The sequence below is a fragment of the Bubalus kerabau genome, chromosome 1 (assembly GCF_029407905.1).
Source record: "Bubalus kerabau isolate K-KA32 ecotype Philippines breed swamp buffalo chromosome 1, PCC_UOA_SB_1v2, whole genome shotgun sequence".
Taxonomy (NCBI): Eukaryota; Metazoa; Chordata; class Mammalia; order Artiodactyla; family Bovidae; genus Bubalus; species Bubalus kerabau.
Window position 1 is genome coordinate 44,479,089 of NC_073624.1, and position 16,015 is coordinate 44,495,103.

The 16,015-nt window shown below is 37.3% G+C and overlaps 1 protein-coding gene across 3 annotated transcripts in view; it reads left to right on the forward strand.

Annotated features, from left to right (window-relative positions):
* FGD4 (FYVE, RhoGEF and PH domain containing 4) overlaps nt 1-16,015 on the forward strand; it is a 228,262-nt gene that overhangs the window by 79,041 nt on the left and 133,206 nt on the right. Inside the window, exon 1 of one of the 3 annotated variants that reach the window (XM_055573692.1) lies at nt 1,492-1,861. The exons of the other annotated variants lie outside the window; for them this stretch is intronic. Coding sequence (XP_055429667.1) covers nt 1,852-1,861 — 10 coding nt within the window. The 5' untranslated portion in view covers nt 1,492-1,851. Of the gene's footprint in view, nt 1-1,491; nt 1,862-16,015 lie in introns of those variants that run through there. 3 annotated transcript variants of the gene reach the window in all.

Below are 16,015 nucleotides of genomic sequence, written 5' to 3' on the forward strand. Positions count from 1 at the left end.
ACTTGATTTAAAGTCAAGAGGTATAAATCTGTTTTTATAAAAACTAGCAGACCAAAGTGTAAACAGAAAACTAAGGGGAAAGAAAGCACATATGTATGAAATTTTATTTCAGTGCAATCCCTGAAACAGATTTCTAGAGCTATATTCACATAATATCTGAATAAACAGGGAAAAAGTTTAGCTAATTATAAAGATATTAAAAATCTACAATGTACAATGTCAAATAATCAGAAAATATTCCATATGAAGTTTCTTTTTCTTTGCCTGCCAAACTGCTAAAACATTGAAAAAAAAGATGTCCAGAACCAGAGCCAACATGCGTATTTGGGTACTTCCAGCCCTGGTACACTGTAGCAGGGCAGAACAGGTCCAGTTTCAGCCAGTGGTTCACTGGCATGTGGTCAGTGTGAAGTTTCCTGCTGTACTCTTCTGAGCTAGAGAGAAGGAACCAAAAATGCTGACATCCTCATTTGGCTTCATCACTTATGCCTGAGCACATAGAGCAACACTTCCTGTGCAAAACCTACGCTGACTCTGCAGAGGACACTCTCAACCTTCAGCTGATCTGGGCTGGGATGCTGGCATAGGTTGGTGAAATTTGGAAAGTGTTAGCCATTGGATACTTCCTCACATCACATGAACGTGGCATGAAAGCTTGCAATAACAACATTGACAGGAAGAGATTGTTGTAGGCCAGTTATTAGCTCTCAAAACTACCACCCCGCGAAAGCATGTTTAAGAAAGACCTAATTTAGAAATAAAATGCCATGGAAATTGAACTGAAGAAAGCCTATCAGAATGTCTGAAATGTATATATCTTGTCTCTTTAATATCAGTATGTCTATATCTAGCCTTCCTTAACACTCTTGATCTCAGTTTTCTTATCCATACAAAGGGAGGATTTCTAAATTTCTAAGGGTTTGTAATTTTAGTGTGTGTTTCTCCAAGTAGTTTTCTCCATGTTTCGTTTTATTCTACCTATCAAAATTTCCTCAAGTACTTTAAGTTAGTACATGACTTTCAATTCTTTCAGAAACACAATAATTTGAAGAAGTGATGTTATAAAGTTGTTCTGAGTCTAGATTATTATAGTTTGATTCTGACTATACCATCTAAACATCACATGAAAGGGAAATTAGTGTCACTATGTAAATGTTAAATCCATGTGATGATAAACCTTAGATGTTTTGACAAATCTGTGTTATATATTATCTAAAACATTAACTTTGATTAGTAATTTATCTTATAAGCATGACAAGGATGGGAAATTTGCTCATTGGTGCCTCTTCTTTAAAATTCTAATTTTTGTTTTCAATAAAGTCATTTGGGATTGCTAGTAACCTGGGAAGAGATAAAAGACTTGTTTTGGGGGAGATGGACATGGTTTTGTTTTTCAGCATTTCTTATGATTTTTTTTTCTTATGACCATGAAAAAAATTTGAAATTCTTTAAGACCTAGTTTTCAAGGATAGTTTGTAAATTTAACGACTATAACTACAATTAAATCACATGTAGTTGGCCTCATCCTTCCCATTTTGCCACAGTGCTCTAGAGTTCTCTCACTACATTTTGAAATACCTTTGTAGAATTTTGAAATTCATTACTTGCGTAGTTCTTTGAGGCTGCATCAGTGGTGGAAGGAGTTATGAAACATAGCTCTGCACTTCCCCTTAGTTAGTTCTTTACCCTGTCGAGCAGAAGATGTGTGCATGACTGGTGTCTAAATGAAGAATATCTATAGATTTTACCCACAAACTGTAGATCCAGATAGTCCCTCCACAAGCAGGAATTAAGAATGATTAATCAGAAGAAAAAAAGGCGCTGCTGGATGTTGTTTGAAAGGAATTCTTTATGGGGGGCTGTGAGTATTGTTTTTGCAGTTCCTGTTTTTAAAATATTTTAGATTAAAAACATTTGAACTTTTTGAGTATGCAAAGTATATGAGTAGGTAAAGTAACTGGTATTTATCTCTTTGTTTACTACCAAATTATAAGTAATTTGTATCATGATTGAAAAATTATCCTGCCTCTTGTTTAGAATGGTTTCATGCTGTGATTTTAACACAGAGGTACAGTTTTTCTTATTTTTATGGCCCAAGTACAATTACTTGAGGTAATGACATTTCTTCCTGTGGATTCGTAGCATAGCAGTGTTCCTTGAGAGCAGTGAAAGTGAACTGTGCTGTGTGCAATCAGCGTTGACCTATCTTAGCTGAGTCTTTATTATAGCCTCATTCCTCCTATTTCTATTTTCTATTTCTACTACTTCCATTTCTAATATGTAAAAACTACATTTCAACAAGTTTCTTAGAATGTATTTATACATTTAATATTCTCTCAGTCATCAATTATTTGAGGATAAAATTCTATTTCTAAAACATCAGCAAGGTGCATTGGCAATGCAACAAAGTTAAGAATTTCTTAAAATTACCAATGATTTATTGGTCTCCAAAGTCTAGTTGACTTGCCTAGATCCTCCTAGCATTGTGGCTTTAATGTTCTCAGAGTCTTTTCTGTTTAACTGAAAAACCACGTTAAGTGAATGTTTTATTCAGAAAAAAACATTTTAAAACATATTTTTTATTTGTAATAAGGAGAAGGAAAATAAACATTTGGGTGTAACTGCTGATAACATTTTGATGTGTTCTTACCCTTTGTATTTGTTGTTTGGTAAAGCTGAGGTCATAATTTACATGGATTTTTAAAAATCATTCTTTCCCCTTTCCAAATAACATTAAATATTTCACATTACAAAACTTCTTAGTAAAAATTCAATAGCTATATGATATTCTGTTAAAAAGTAATACTTTAGTTGGCATGTACTCTATTGTTGGATATTTAACGTCTTTAAAGATTTTGAACTATAAATCAGAGAACATTACCATTTTTTAAAGATTATCTTTGCAAAATGACTTGGGGGGAAAATCCCATTGTATTTGTTTTTTCTTAACTTTATTTATTTATTTATCTCTGTGTTGGGTCTTCGTTGTGGTGTGCCGGCTTCTCTAGCAGTGGTTGGTGGGCTTAGTTTTCCCCGGGCATGTGGGATCTTAGTTTCCCCATCGGGATCAAAGCTGTGTGTCTTGCATTGGAAGGTGGATTCTTTATCATTGGACCACTGAGGAAGTCGCCTCCCATTGCATTTGTATTCTTGATTTAAGACATTCATAATAGCTATACCTTAGAATTGTTTTGTAATTAATTTATTTGTTTTTTTAATGTATTATTTTTGACTGTGCTAGATCTTTGTTGCTGTGCATGGGCTTTCTCTAGTTGTGGTGAGTGGAGTCTACTCCTTAGTTGCATTGACAGGCTTCTTGTTATGGTGTTTTCAATTGTTGCAGAGTACAGGCTCTAGGTACATGGGCTTCAGTAGTTATGGTGCTTGGGCTTAGTTGCTCTGCTGCATGAGGGATCTTCCTGGATGAGGGATCAAACCTGAGTGCTCTGCATTGGCAGGCAGATTCTTAACCATGGGACCACCAGTGGTCCTTAGACCACTTAGAACTTAAGGACAAGCATTGAATTAGGATTTTAAACAAATGTGTTGGATTCCATGTTTGTTTAAACTTATGAATCACACATTTAAAAAACTTTTACTTCTGTGCGGCAGGCAGCCTGTGTGCTAGCTATTTTTCAAATGTGGATGACATTGCTTTCTTCGTGGACTGGGATTTATAGAATATTTGCAAATAGGTGATCATTGAACACTGAAAGAGAACTTCCTTAACTAAAGCAGGTTCTTTTATGCCACAAGCTTCATGTGAATGGAAAACTAAATCTATGCATAGAAAGCTTGGGCTATGAAAATACTAGTGCCAGGAAAAACACAGATTCACAAGACTTCAGCCAAAGCCTTTGGTTTTTCCTTGTTTCACTAGCTTAGAAATGGCCTGGCCTGAGATTCTCCCAATAATTCAGCCACAAGAGAAAGAAAAAGCTTGTTGTTTTTCATTCCCATTGTGTAGAGGCCCCTATGTCACAGACTTGCACCAGCATGGAGTACTGACCTACCTTGTGGAATGAATGGAACTGAATTTAGAGTAACTTAAAGTAACAAAGTAACATAAATTCTTTAATGTGTCTTCTATTTAAAACTTTATAGGCATGATGATAAATTTTAATAGAATACAAATACCAAGAGCAATATGAATATACAATCAAAATAGGAAAGTTTGGAGTGTTTTTTTTTTCAAGTAATTGTTTTGGATTGGAATATTTGATTTCAAGATTATAGGGGATTTATTTTTTCTTTATACTGCTTCTGCATCTACCTTGCTAGTTTAGATGGTAATATAAGTTAATACAGGGCTTCCCAGGTGACACTAGTGATAAAGAACCTGCCTGGCAGTACAGGAGAGTAAGAGATGTGGGTTCGATCCCTGGATCAGGAAGATCCCCTGGAGGAGGGCGTAGCAATCCACTCCAGTATTCTTACCTGGAGAATTCCATGGACAGAGGAGCCTGGTGGGCTACAGTCCATGGGGTCTCACAGAGTCGGACATGACTGAAGTCAACTTAACGTGTAAAATATCTGACTTTTCTTCATAAATGAGTAAAATTTTAGTGAACATGTATTACACTTAGAAATATTCATTTCTCCTAATTTTTATTGTAATTTTAAGATTTAGGATTTTTTTGCTATCAAATACCAGATTATATATATAGATACATATATATATGCAGATGTTTTACCCTCTGAGCCACCAGGGAAGTATAGATACATATATTTTATATTAAAAAGAAGTCAAAATAGGATTTATTATTGGACTTGTAGATTTTATTCTCTAATGGTAAGTATGAATAGATTTATTTATAAGACCAAAGGAAACTCAGAACTAGGGTGAAAGCCACAGTAGTTCAAGGGGTTTTTTTTTTTTGCCCGCATTTTTTTTTTTTTTTAGCCATCCCAACCTACATATGCTTCTTCAGAGTGTGCATACAGTGCTCACAGCATCCTCAGAATCAGCTTTGAAATGGAACCAACTGGACTCCTGTCCAGCTGTTTATACACTTCTTGACGCTTCTCCTACCCATTTGTTTTCATCTTCCCAACTCATTTGATCCTGTGGCATTAGGGCCAACAGCTGCAATTGGTCCATAAAATAGCTGAATAATAAAATGCTATAATCTGATCCTTGTAGTTTTCATGATGACTGAGTTGGTAACAGCAGTGCTATAGATTTGTTTGGCAGGTCAGGGGAAACATCGTCTTTATTTTACCGGAAGAAAGTTTATGTATAAGAAGGATTGATAATTGATCCTGAGTGGTATAATTGTATCTCCTGAATCCTAGTCTTGTTGTTTACTGAGTACCTATTAGACACAGTACTTTGTATTGTATGCACATTATTTCTAATTCTCAGAATAAGCTTGTAAGAACTGTGATATGACCTTAATTTTCCAGTGGAGAAAGCAGACTCAATAAGATTATAACCCTTATCAACATATTCAGTGTTACAGCAGCATTGTAGTATTACCTGGAATTCAAATCCAAGATCATGCTTCCAAAGTTTGTGACCTATCCATTGCATATTGTAGCAGTAGGTTTTTTTTATTGTGAATAGTATTTTATTTCCATTTTGCTGTTAATGACATCAACTACTATGATGAAAGTTTTTATGCACATTATTGTACATCAGTTAGTGGAATTGTTGCAAGTGCGTATGTTCAGTTTTAGGAGATGTAGCTTGAAGGTTTTCCATAGTGGTTTTAGTGTGTGAATACTCTAATTCCCCTTTCTAGCCAGTACTTGATCTAAAACAATTTTAGCCATCTGGCAGGTATCTAGTGGTATCATTTTGTGATTTTAATTTGCATGTCTCTGATTAATAATTTTTATATGCTTATTGGAGACCTTTTGTGAAGTTCCCAATTGAGACTTTTGTCCATTGAAAAATAGGTTAAGAGCCAAAAATAAAAAGAGTGAAAAAGAAACATTTAATATAATATTGCACAATGATAAGTGCTACTAAATACCAAAGACCAAAGTGCTAGGATTAATAGAAAGTGACCAAAATGGGATTGTGAAGAAAGAAAGGCCCACCTGAGAAAGTGGCATCAAAGTGCAGATTTGCATGAAATGTGTTATGGAAGCAAGAGGAAAATCTGGATAAAACATATGAAGCAGAGGGAACTGCAAGTGCAAGGGACTTGAAGAACTTGGCAAGGAAGTATTAAATTCCTATACAACTTTCAGCTTATGAGGGAAGGTAACAAGGCCTTTACTTTTACTCACCTCCAACTGTACACTCAGTAAGGTATTATTTGGCTGTTTTCTTTTTATAAAGATCAAAAGCCTTCTATTCAGTCACTGGGGTTCCATGTTTGAACTAGCAACTTCATGTTTTGCCTACTAATTGCTGTATAATATCTAAACATATTTACTGGTGATATGTTTTATGAATATTTATTCAGTAAATATTTATTGGACAGCCCTGATTGATTGGATATGATGGAGGAGGGAGAACAGTTGCTGATTGAAGCAAAGAAGAAAGGAGTTTACTGGAAAGAGTCCTAAAGAAGCAGGAGAGTTAGCTGTGAAGGCGCCCGGGAGGAAAAAATGTAAAAAATGAAAATGCGGTTACCACTGTCAGATGCTCCCAGAGCAGTACGGGGTAGGAGGGGTGGGCTGCTGATTGCAGTGAGCCGCTGGCCTTGTGGAAGCAGGGTCAGGTCTGTGTCAGTCAGACAGGTGGGCTAAAGGGGAGGTGAGGAAATGGAGGCAGTGACCTGGAGTTCCCAGGTTTTGAGAAGTGTAAACAAGAAAAAGGATGAGATTAGACAGCTTGAGAAGAATATAGATGGAACCAAGAGCTTTTTGTTTTATTTTGGGTTTTGAGGGTTTTTGTTTTTTGGAAGAGACTTCAGTGTTTGGGTTTTTTTTTTTTCTCATGACAGGAAGTCATCCTTTGCTATTCTTGGCTCAGAGCAGACAGTTGTGTCTCCCTCCCTCCCTGCCCTTTTAAACTTGTTTAAAACTTCTTACAGCTATATAATTTTCTGTGTATTCCAAGAGGGTTTACCTTTGTGATCTCATTGATCTTCTTGAGAGGGAGGTACCAAATATTGTGCCTGTTTCTTAGATGAAAGCCTCAAAGCTCAGAGGTTGTAGCTGAGAAGTCATTCCACTGATAACTTGTGGAGCAAGAATATTTGTAAGTATACCCTGCCTTGCTCAGAGTTTGGGAATCTGTGTTTACAGCATTAACTAACCTTGATTTGCCCCTTATTCAAGTGTTTATCCTCTGGTTACCCCAGAAAAAAAAATCTAAGTTTTTAGATATAATTTATAGGTCAGATTAAGAAGCTTTCCCAAATACCCCTTTACTTCCCCCCTGCCCACACACCCCTCTCACCCATCTGTGCACACTCCTGTATCACACACACACCACTCATCCCACATACATACCTCTGCCACCCACACAGCCCACAAATGTTCACTTTAGTCCTTGCCCACAAAACTAGGCTACTTTTCTCTTTCTTCAGTTTGGATTTGGGGTAAAAAAAAGTAGCTAGGTTAGAAAGAATTGATTTTATGAGCTCAGATTAGAGACTGTAAATACAATCATACCTTGTTTTCTTGTGCTTTATTGCACTTTGCAGATACTTCCTTTTTATTTTATTTTTTTATAAACTGAAGGTTTGTGATAACCCTGCATTGTCAGATGATGGTCAGCAGTTTTTAACAATAAAATATTTTAAAATTCAAGTATGTACATTGTTATTGCACACTTAATAGACTATACTATAGTGGAACCATAACTTTTATATGCATCGGGATACCAAAAAATTCGTATGACTTGTTTTATTGCTATGGTCTGGAACCAAAACTGTAATATCTCAGAGGGAAGTCTGTAAATCCCTAGGCTTCAACAATAAGGGTTCAGTTGATCATTCAGTTTTTACTGAATTTGCTTTCATTCCTCAAAGGAAACCCTGTAGAATACTAAACAGTTTTTGCATAAATTTGATCTAGAGCAATAGTTGTATGCTTTGGTCCTTCAGGATATCTTTTAAGTTTTGAGGATTAACTGTTCAGCCTTGGATTTTTATGCGCACAAAACTGGGATTGATACAGTTTTCATTGTAGCCTGATCTCAGTCCCTAAAGTATGAAAAAGAACATTCATAACATTGATATTTTGATCGTTTTTACAGAATGATGTTTGTGTGATATATTTTTTTCACTTAACCTAGTCCTAGTGTTAAAGTGCTACACTCAATATGCCAGCAAATTTGGAAAACTCAGCCATGGCCACAGGACTGAAAAGGTCAGTTTTCATTCCAATCCCAAAGAAGGGCAATGCCAAAGAATGCTCAAACTACTGCACAACTGTACTCATTTCATATGCTAGCAAAGTAATGCTCAAGATTCTTCAAGCTAGGCTTTAACAGTACATGAACCGAGAACTCCCACATGGTCAAGCTGGATTTAGAAAACGCAGAGGAACCACAGATCAAATTGTCAACATCTGTTGGATCATAGAAAAAGCAAGAGAATTCCAGAAAAACATCTACTTTTGCTTCATTGACTATGCTAAAGCCTTTGACCGTGTGGATCACAACAAGCTATAGAAAATTCTTAAAGAGATGGGAATACCAGACCACCTGACCTGCCTCCTGAGACATTTGTGTGCAGGTCAAGAAGCAATAGTTAGAACCAGGCATGGAACAATGGACTGGTTCAAAATTTGGAAAGGAGTATGTCAAGGCTGTATATTGTCACCTTGCTATTTAACTTATATGCAGAGTACATCATGCAGAATGCAAGGCTGGATGAAGCACAAGCTAGAATCAAGATTGCTGGGAGAAATATCAATAACCTCAGATATGCAGGTGATACCACCCTTATGGCAGAAAACAGAGAGGAACTGAAGAGCCTCTTGATGAAGGTGAAAGAGGAGAGTGAAAAAGCTGACTTAAAACTCAACATTCAAAAAATGAAGATCATGACATCCAGTTCCATCACTTCATAGCAAACAGATGGGGAAACAATGGAACAGTGACAGTCAACGGAGTGACTGAACAACAAGTGCTAGAATCTATCCCAGTTGTAAGTGCCTTTCTAACCCTCATTTCCCGAAGAGGTGAAAGTCTTTGTTTTTTGAACATATTAAAAACTCATCAAGAGAAGGAAATCAGTGTCTCCTTTTTTTGTGTGTTCAGAGTTTAGGTTAGAACTTTTGGAAATTGTAGATGCTCAATAAGTCTTGTTTATAGAACATTCTTTGTTCTTAATCCTTTTCCCACTTGTCACAAATATTTGAAAAAATATAGTCATTAATATAATTAATATTAATATTTAGCATATATATTATGTTCCCGGAGAAGGAAATGGTAACCCATTCTGATATTCACGTCTGGAAAATCCCATGGACAGAGGAGCCTGGTGGGTTACAATCCATGGGGTTGCAAAAGGGTTGGACATGACTCAGTGACTAAACGTATGTTATATATATGTGCTCAGCATAGAGAGTCTTCCCTTGCATATATTTCAGAAAGTTTCTTAGACAAAGAAAGATAAAAGAATTAAAACATCTAGATTCCAATTTAGATGCATCACTTACTGAAAGAATGTGGGTAAGGAGGAATGCAGAAGGCAGCAGACTAGGACCAGATATTTGTATACTTTCCTCCCACCTCTGTTTCAGAATCAATATTAAATATATGAAAAGACAGGGAATTTTATCCTAATGAAGATAGCAATAATCTAATGATATGAAAAATTGGATCCCATTATTCTCATGTGGCTGAGATATAATATCCTTTTAATTTTAATAGAAAATATCCCTGGGGCATTGGTAGAATTGGATTAGAGTCCTGATGGTTGGAGTTTGATGAAAAAAGGGCTAGCACTCTGAAACTCCCTAATGTAGACTTACCTCAACACTTTTTTCTTTGCAGTATGGTAGCTGGACAGGTGGAGAAGGCACTGGCGACCCACTCCAGTACTCTTGCCTGGAAAATCCCATGGACGGAGGAGCCTGGTGGGCTGCAGTCCATGGGGTCGCTGAGAGTCGGAGATGACTGAGCGACTTCACTTTCACTTTTCACTTTCATGCATTGGAGAAGGAAATGGCAACCCACTCCAGTGTTCTTGCATGGAGAATCCCAGGGACGGGGGAGCCTAGTGGGCTGCCGTCTATGGGGTCGCACAGAATCGGACACGACTGATGTGACTTAGCAGCAGCTGGACAGGTCCTAGAAAGGAAAGTACTGCTGCTATGCTAACCATATCAGAGGAATGATGGGCAATTAAAAGAAAATGCTTTCATCAAATCAGGCTAGATTATTTCTCCATCATTGTTTTTTCTTTGTTGTTGTTTTTAAAGACAGACTCTTTTTTTTTAAAAAATTTGGTATTTATTTGTTTTTGACTATGCTGGGTCTTCGTTGCTGCATGAAGACATTCTCTTGTGGTGAGTGGGGGACTGCTCTCTAGGTGCAGTGCATGGGCTTCTCTTTGCAGTGGCTTCTCTTATTGCAGAGCATAGGCTCTAGGGTGCACGGGCTCAGTAGTTCTGGTGCACAGGCTCAGTTCCCTCGAGACACGTGGAATCTTCCTGGAGCAGGGATTGAAGCCATGTCCCCAGCATTGGTAGGTGGATTCTTAGCTACTGGACCACCAGGGGAGTCCTGTTTTGTTTTGGTTTTGGCCATGTAGTACAGCTTATAGACATTAGTTCCCCATCAGGGATTGAACCTGGACTATAGCAGTGAAAGTGTTGAGTCCTAACCATTGAACCACCAGAGAATTCCTTACTCCATCATTGTTAAGACCTTACAAACTAGACAGAGAAGTTCCTTTTATTTCAGTGGGTTTTTTTTCCTTGTGCTTGTGAGGTACTTTGTACCTTACAAATGTGTATTTTTGCTATAAATCTTCTTTAAAGAACTTGTTTCAAAAGAAAAAACAGTCAAATAAAAAAGTTACATAGAATGTTAAGCAAAAATACAAAATTCTGTATTTTTAGACAAAATAATTTGAGTTTGTAACACAAGGAAACTAAATTGTAAACACACTGAGAATAATTTGAGTCTGTTTCATATTCACAGACAAAACCCTAACAATATCCAGTCACCTCATAATATAAGCTACTTGTCAAAAAGCGGTTTCAGCAAGGAAAAGAGAATGTGGCAAGAGCAGAACTGGTGGCAGTGTTACTCAGTGAACCTACCTGGGGCATCTTTGCGCAGGTACAGTTGCCATCTCACCTTGTACTTTAGTAATACCTGCTGCTCAGAACTTTGAGTCTTACCACACCCAAGGGTTGTACCCAGAAACTTTTACTATGCCATTTCATTCTGGAAAATAAACATTTGTTCTTGCCCTTGTAATGCTTTTTTCTCCCTTTCCACTGAAATTAGTAAGAATGAAGAGCAACCCTCCTTCCAACATTCATTCTCACTATTTTAGAATGGTAGAGATCTTTGAAGATGATCTAACTCAGCTCTCTCATTCTGCAATTGAAATGCACAGGACCAGAGAGGGCAATGGCTTGCCATGTCATACCAGTGGCTAAGCAAGGACTAGAGTCCAGGTTTCTTAAATTCTAAACAGTGGTTCTGTCGTTGAGCTTTGCAAAAGCTAAGGACTTGAAAACTTCCTTACAAAAATACGTGCCTGTGGGCAGATTCAGTAGTGAAGGGAGATAGAATAGTACTCCCAGGGTTATTTGATCACTGCTTAGATGATGCTGTGAAAGTGCTGTGCTCAATATGCCAACAAATTTGGAAAACTCAGCAGTGGCCACAGGACTGGAAAAGGTCAGTTTTCATTCCAATCCCAAAGAAAGGCAATGCCAAAGAATGCTCAAACTACCGCACAGTTGCACTCATCTCACACACTAGTAAAGTAATGCTCAAAATTCTCCAAGCCAGGCTTCAGCAATATGTGAACCGTGAACTTCCAGATGTTCAAGCTGGTTTTAGAAAAGGCAGAGGAACCAGAGATCAAATTTCCAACATCCGCTGGATCATGGAAAAAGCAAGAAAGTTCCAGAAAAGCATCTGTTTCTGCTTTATTGACTATGCCAAAGCCTTTGACTGTGTGGATCACAATAAACTGTGGAAAATTCTTCAGGAGATGGGAATACCAGAACACCTGATCTGCCTCTTGAGAAATTTGTATGCAGGTCAAGAAGCAACAGTTAGAACTGGACATGGAACAACAGACTGGTTCCAAATAGGAAAATGAGTTCATCAAGGCTGTATATTGTCACCCTGTTTATTTAACTTATATGCAGAGTACATCATGAGAAACGCTGGATTAGAAGAAACACAAGCTGGAATCAAGATTGCCGGGAGAAATATCAATAACCTCAGATACGCAGATGACACCACCCTTATGGCAGAAAGTGAAGAGGAACTCAAAAGCCTCTTGATGAAAGTGAAAGTGGAGAGTGAAAAAGTTGGCTTAAAGCTCAACATTCAGAAAATGAAGATCATGGCATCCGGTCCCACCACTTCATGGGAAATAGATGGGGAAACATTGGAAACAGTGTCAGACTTTATTTTTCTGGGCTCCAAAATCACTGCAGATGGTGACTGCAGCCATGAAATTAAAAGATGCTTACTCCTTGGAAGGAAAGTTATGACCAACCTAGATAGCCTATTCAAAAGCAGAGACATTACTTCGACAACAAAGGTTTGTCTAGTCAAGGCTATAGTTTTTCCTGTGGTCATGTATGGATGTGAGAGTTGGACTGTGAAGAAGGCTGAGCGCCGAAGAATTGATGCTTTTGAACTGTGGTGTTGGAGAAGACTCTTGAGAGTCCCTTGGACTGCAGGGAGATCCAACCAGTCCATTCTGAAGGAGATCAGCCCTGGGATTTCTTTGAAAGGAATGATGCTAAAGCTGAAACTCCAGTACTTTGGCCATCTCATGTGAAGAGTTGACTCATTGGAAGACTGTGATGCTGGGAGGGATTGGGGGCAGGAGGAGAAGGGGACGACAGAGGATGAGATGGCTGGATGGCATCACTGACTCGATGGACGTGAGACTTAGTGAACTCCGGGAGTTGGTGATGGACAGGGAGGCCTGGTGTGCTGCGATTCATGGGGTCGCAAAGAATCGGACACGACTGAGCGACTGATCTGATCTGATCTATCTGACACAGTAACTACTGTAACAGCTTGTAGGCAACATTGCCAACTGCCCAGTATTTGAAGAAGATATCAGGCTTCTCTGTTCCCAACAACTTTATATCTTGAGAACCTTTATGGGGATTATTGACTCTTTGTCATGTGCCCTACAGCTTAAGTATGGGGATCCTATTATTACACTCTGAGCAGTGTGGCTTAAGGTGCTATTGTGGAGACAATGTCAGAACAGCCAGAGGTGAACTTGGAGCTAAAAAGGACACTACTGCCTACTTCCTTTTCTTAGATCTGTCTTTTTTTTTTTTTTCTTTCTGAGTGATTCCCACAGAATCAGTTTCCTAGAAGTGGTGAGCCAGATTCATTTTTGTTTTTTTCTATTGTCTTGAGAGTAGATCCACCTGAGAATATAGTGGGGTAAACTTTGAAAAATATGTGTAGGAAGAATAAATATTACTTTTAGCAAATTATCATTTATGACATTAAGATTTTTGGAAAACAGAAAGGAAAATATCAGTAAAATCTCTTCTTCACAACTGCTCTTATAATTTTGAGATAGGTAGGCTTAGGCTTTGGTTTCTAAGAATCTCATTTTTTATTGCAGTTGTTCATAGCAAATACTCAGTTATGAATTTTTTTTCCCTGTACTTCCAGGAGGTAGTGTGGCATAATGATCAGACCCAAGCTTTGGTCTCACTTGAGATTCTAGTCTCAGCAGTGAGATGTAGGGCAAAGAACTTAGTTTCTGAGTCTCAGTTTCCATAACTAAAAAATGATGATAGTAATACCTACTTCATAATCCCTGTGAGATTTAAATAAAATATTTATAAATGCTTATTATAGTTCCTAGCACAGACTAGGGACTCAACAAATAGAATATCATTATTAGTATACCAGTTGACATTTCCCTTATGCCCCATAGTTCTTGTGACCATATTTTTAATAATTGCATGATATTCTATCAAGTTGAGTATATTCCAGTTTGTGTAACCGTTAATCTATTATTAGATTCTTGTTTCCTCTAAATTTGCCGTAGAATAAAAAATTTTTTAGCAAGCTGTTATTCATTCAGCAGATTCAGGAAATACTATGTATAAGGACCTTTGCTTGGCAGCAGCAGCACAGAGCTCAGAGTGGAAAAGTCCCTAGCTTTGAGGGGCTCTCGGTGTGTAAGTGGAGATACGTGAAGAGAACTCTGGCCTGTGGTAAACGTTGGCACTGTCCAAGTTACTGAAAAAGTGCTGAGGAGAGGACAGAATGTGAGATTCTGCTTAGAGAGACTCACGGAAAGCCAGAGAGGGTTGTGGGAGAGGAATCAAGTGATGGAGGTGAGGTGCAGGTTATTAAGGGCTTTTAAATCTTTATACAGAATGCAACATTTATCCTCAGTGCAAGGGAAAGTCAGTTTTGAGAAGAGAATTCGCATTATCTGCTTAGGTTTTATAGCCTATACAAGGCAAAGTGCAAGTAGAGAGTTTAATTAGGAAATTATTAAGGAATCTAGGTGAGAGATGGTATGTCTTCAACCAGGTGGAAGTGGTGGAGGTGGTAAGAAGTGGCCATATTGGAAGAAATAGCTCACATCATGAGCTGTCAGGTTGGATGCGAAGATGTCAAAGAAAGAGAAAAGTCAAAGATGGGCTCTCACGCATTCAGCTTGAGTGACTGGAAGAGTGGCGTTGCTGTTTCCAAAAACAAGGAAGGATGCAGGAGGAGCTGATTTGGGGGAGAAATCAGGAGTTAAGTTTTGGGATGTTCCATTTGAGATTTTTATTAAACATTCAGGCAGAGATGTTCAATAGATAGTTAGATGTAGAAGTGTGCAATTCTTGGAAAGAGAGGTTTATCCTGGAATTATAAATTTGGGAGATAGCTATATATTTATAGTATTTTAAAAACTTGGTACAGTTATTTTACCTATTACTACTCCTCTCATAGAATTTACATTGGTATTTTCATTTTTTAAAAATCAAAATAAACTTTAGGATCACTTTGTTAAATTTATTTTGTAAAGTATGCTGGACATTTTACTAGAAAAATGTATATATGTATTACATATATATTTATATATAAATTTACTAAAAGACTGGTAATTTGAAAAGAGTTGGCATCTTTAAAATGGATCTTTGTATCCAGCAATGCATTATTTTTCTCCATTTAGTTTTCTTTTATTAATATTTCTTCTGATAGTTCATTCTTTGTCCCCCAAATAGTTCATACACAGTTCTTGATAGTATTATTCCAAAGTATTGTAAGATGTCACAGAAAAAACAGAATAAACTTTTTGGCCAACCCAATACACTATTTGTTGCTGTAGTTAGTAAATTTCATTTTATTGATGTTCTGATGTTTTTGCCTTATAAAGGAATTATTTTGATATATTTAGCCACATCATTAAATTTCAGGTGATATAAATAATCTCTTTGATTTCTTTAATTTTTCCCCCAGCAATACAATCATATCATCTGCAAATAATGATTTTGTCTTTTTCCTTTCAACATTTGTGTCTTACTTCTGTTCATTCCAAGAAAAGAAGTCCTGAATTTAAGATAGTGGCTAACTATAAAGCAAGGAGGTAATTAAGACATAAAAGTCTAGTTATGGCTTACAGTTGTTTAGTTTTTGCTTTAGGCCTATCCTAATTATTTCTTTTCCTTGCCTTTGAAAAATATATTTCTGTTGGATTTGAGTGCCCAAAGTTCGTCTGTTTTACATTTATACATTATCTCCAGTAGTTGGTCTTGATGGGGTATATATTTGGTTTTCAGTCATTTTGTTCTTCCAAGGACATATTCTTTGATTCCTTGAATACCATGAATTCAGGGGAAGCTCTTTTCCTGCTGAATCAGCATTGAACTTTCATGGATGCAGAACCAAATTAAAGCCCGTAGAGAGTACGTAACCAAGAAATTTCAG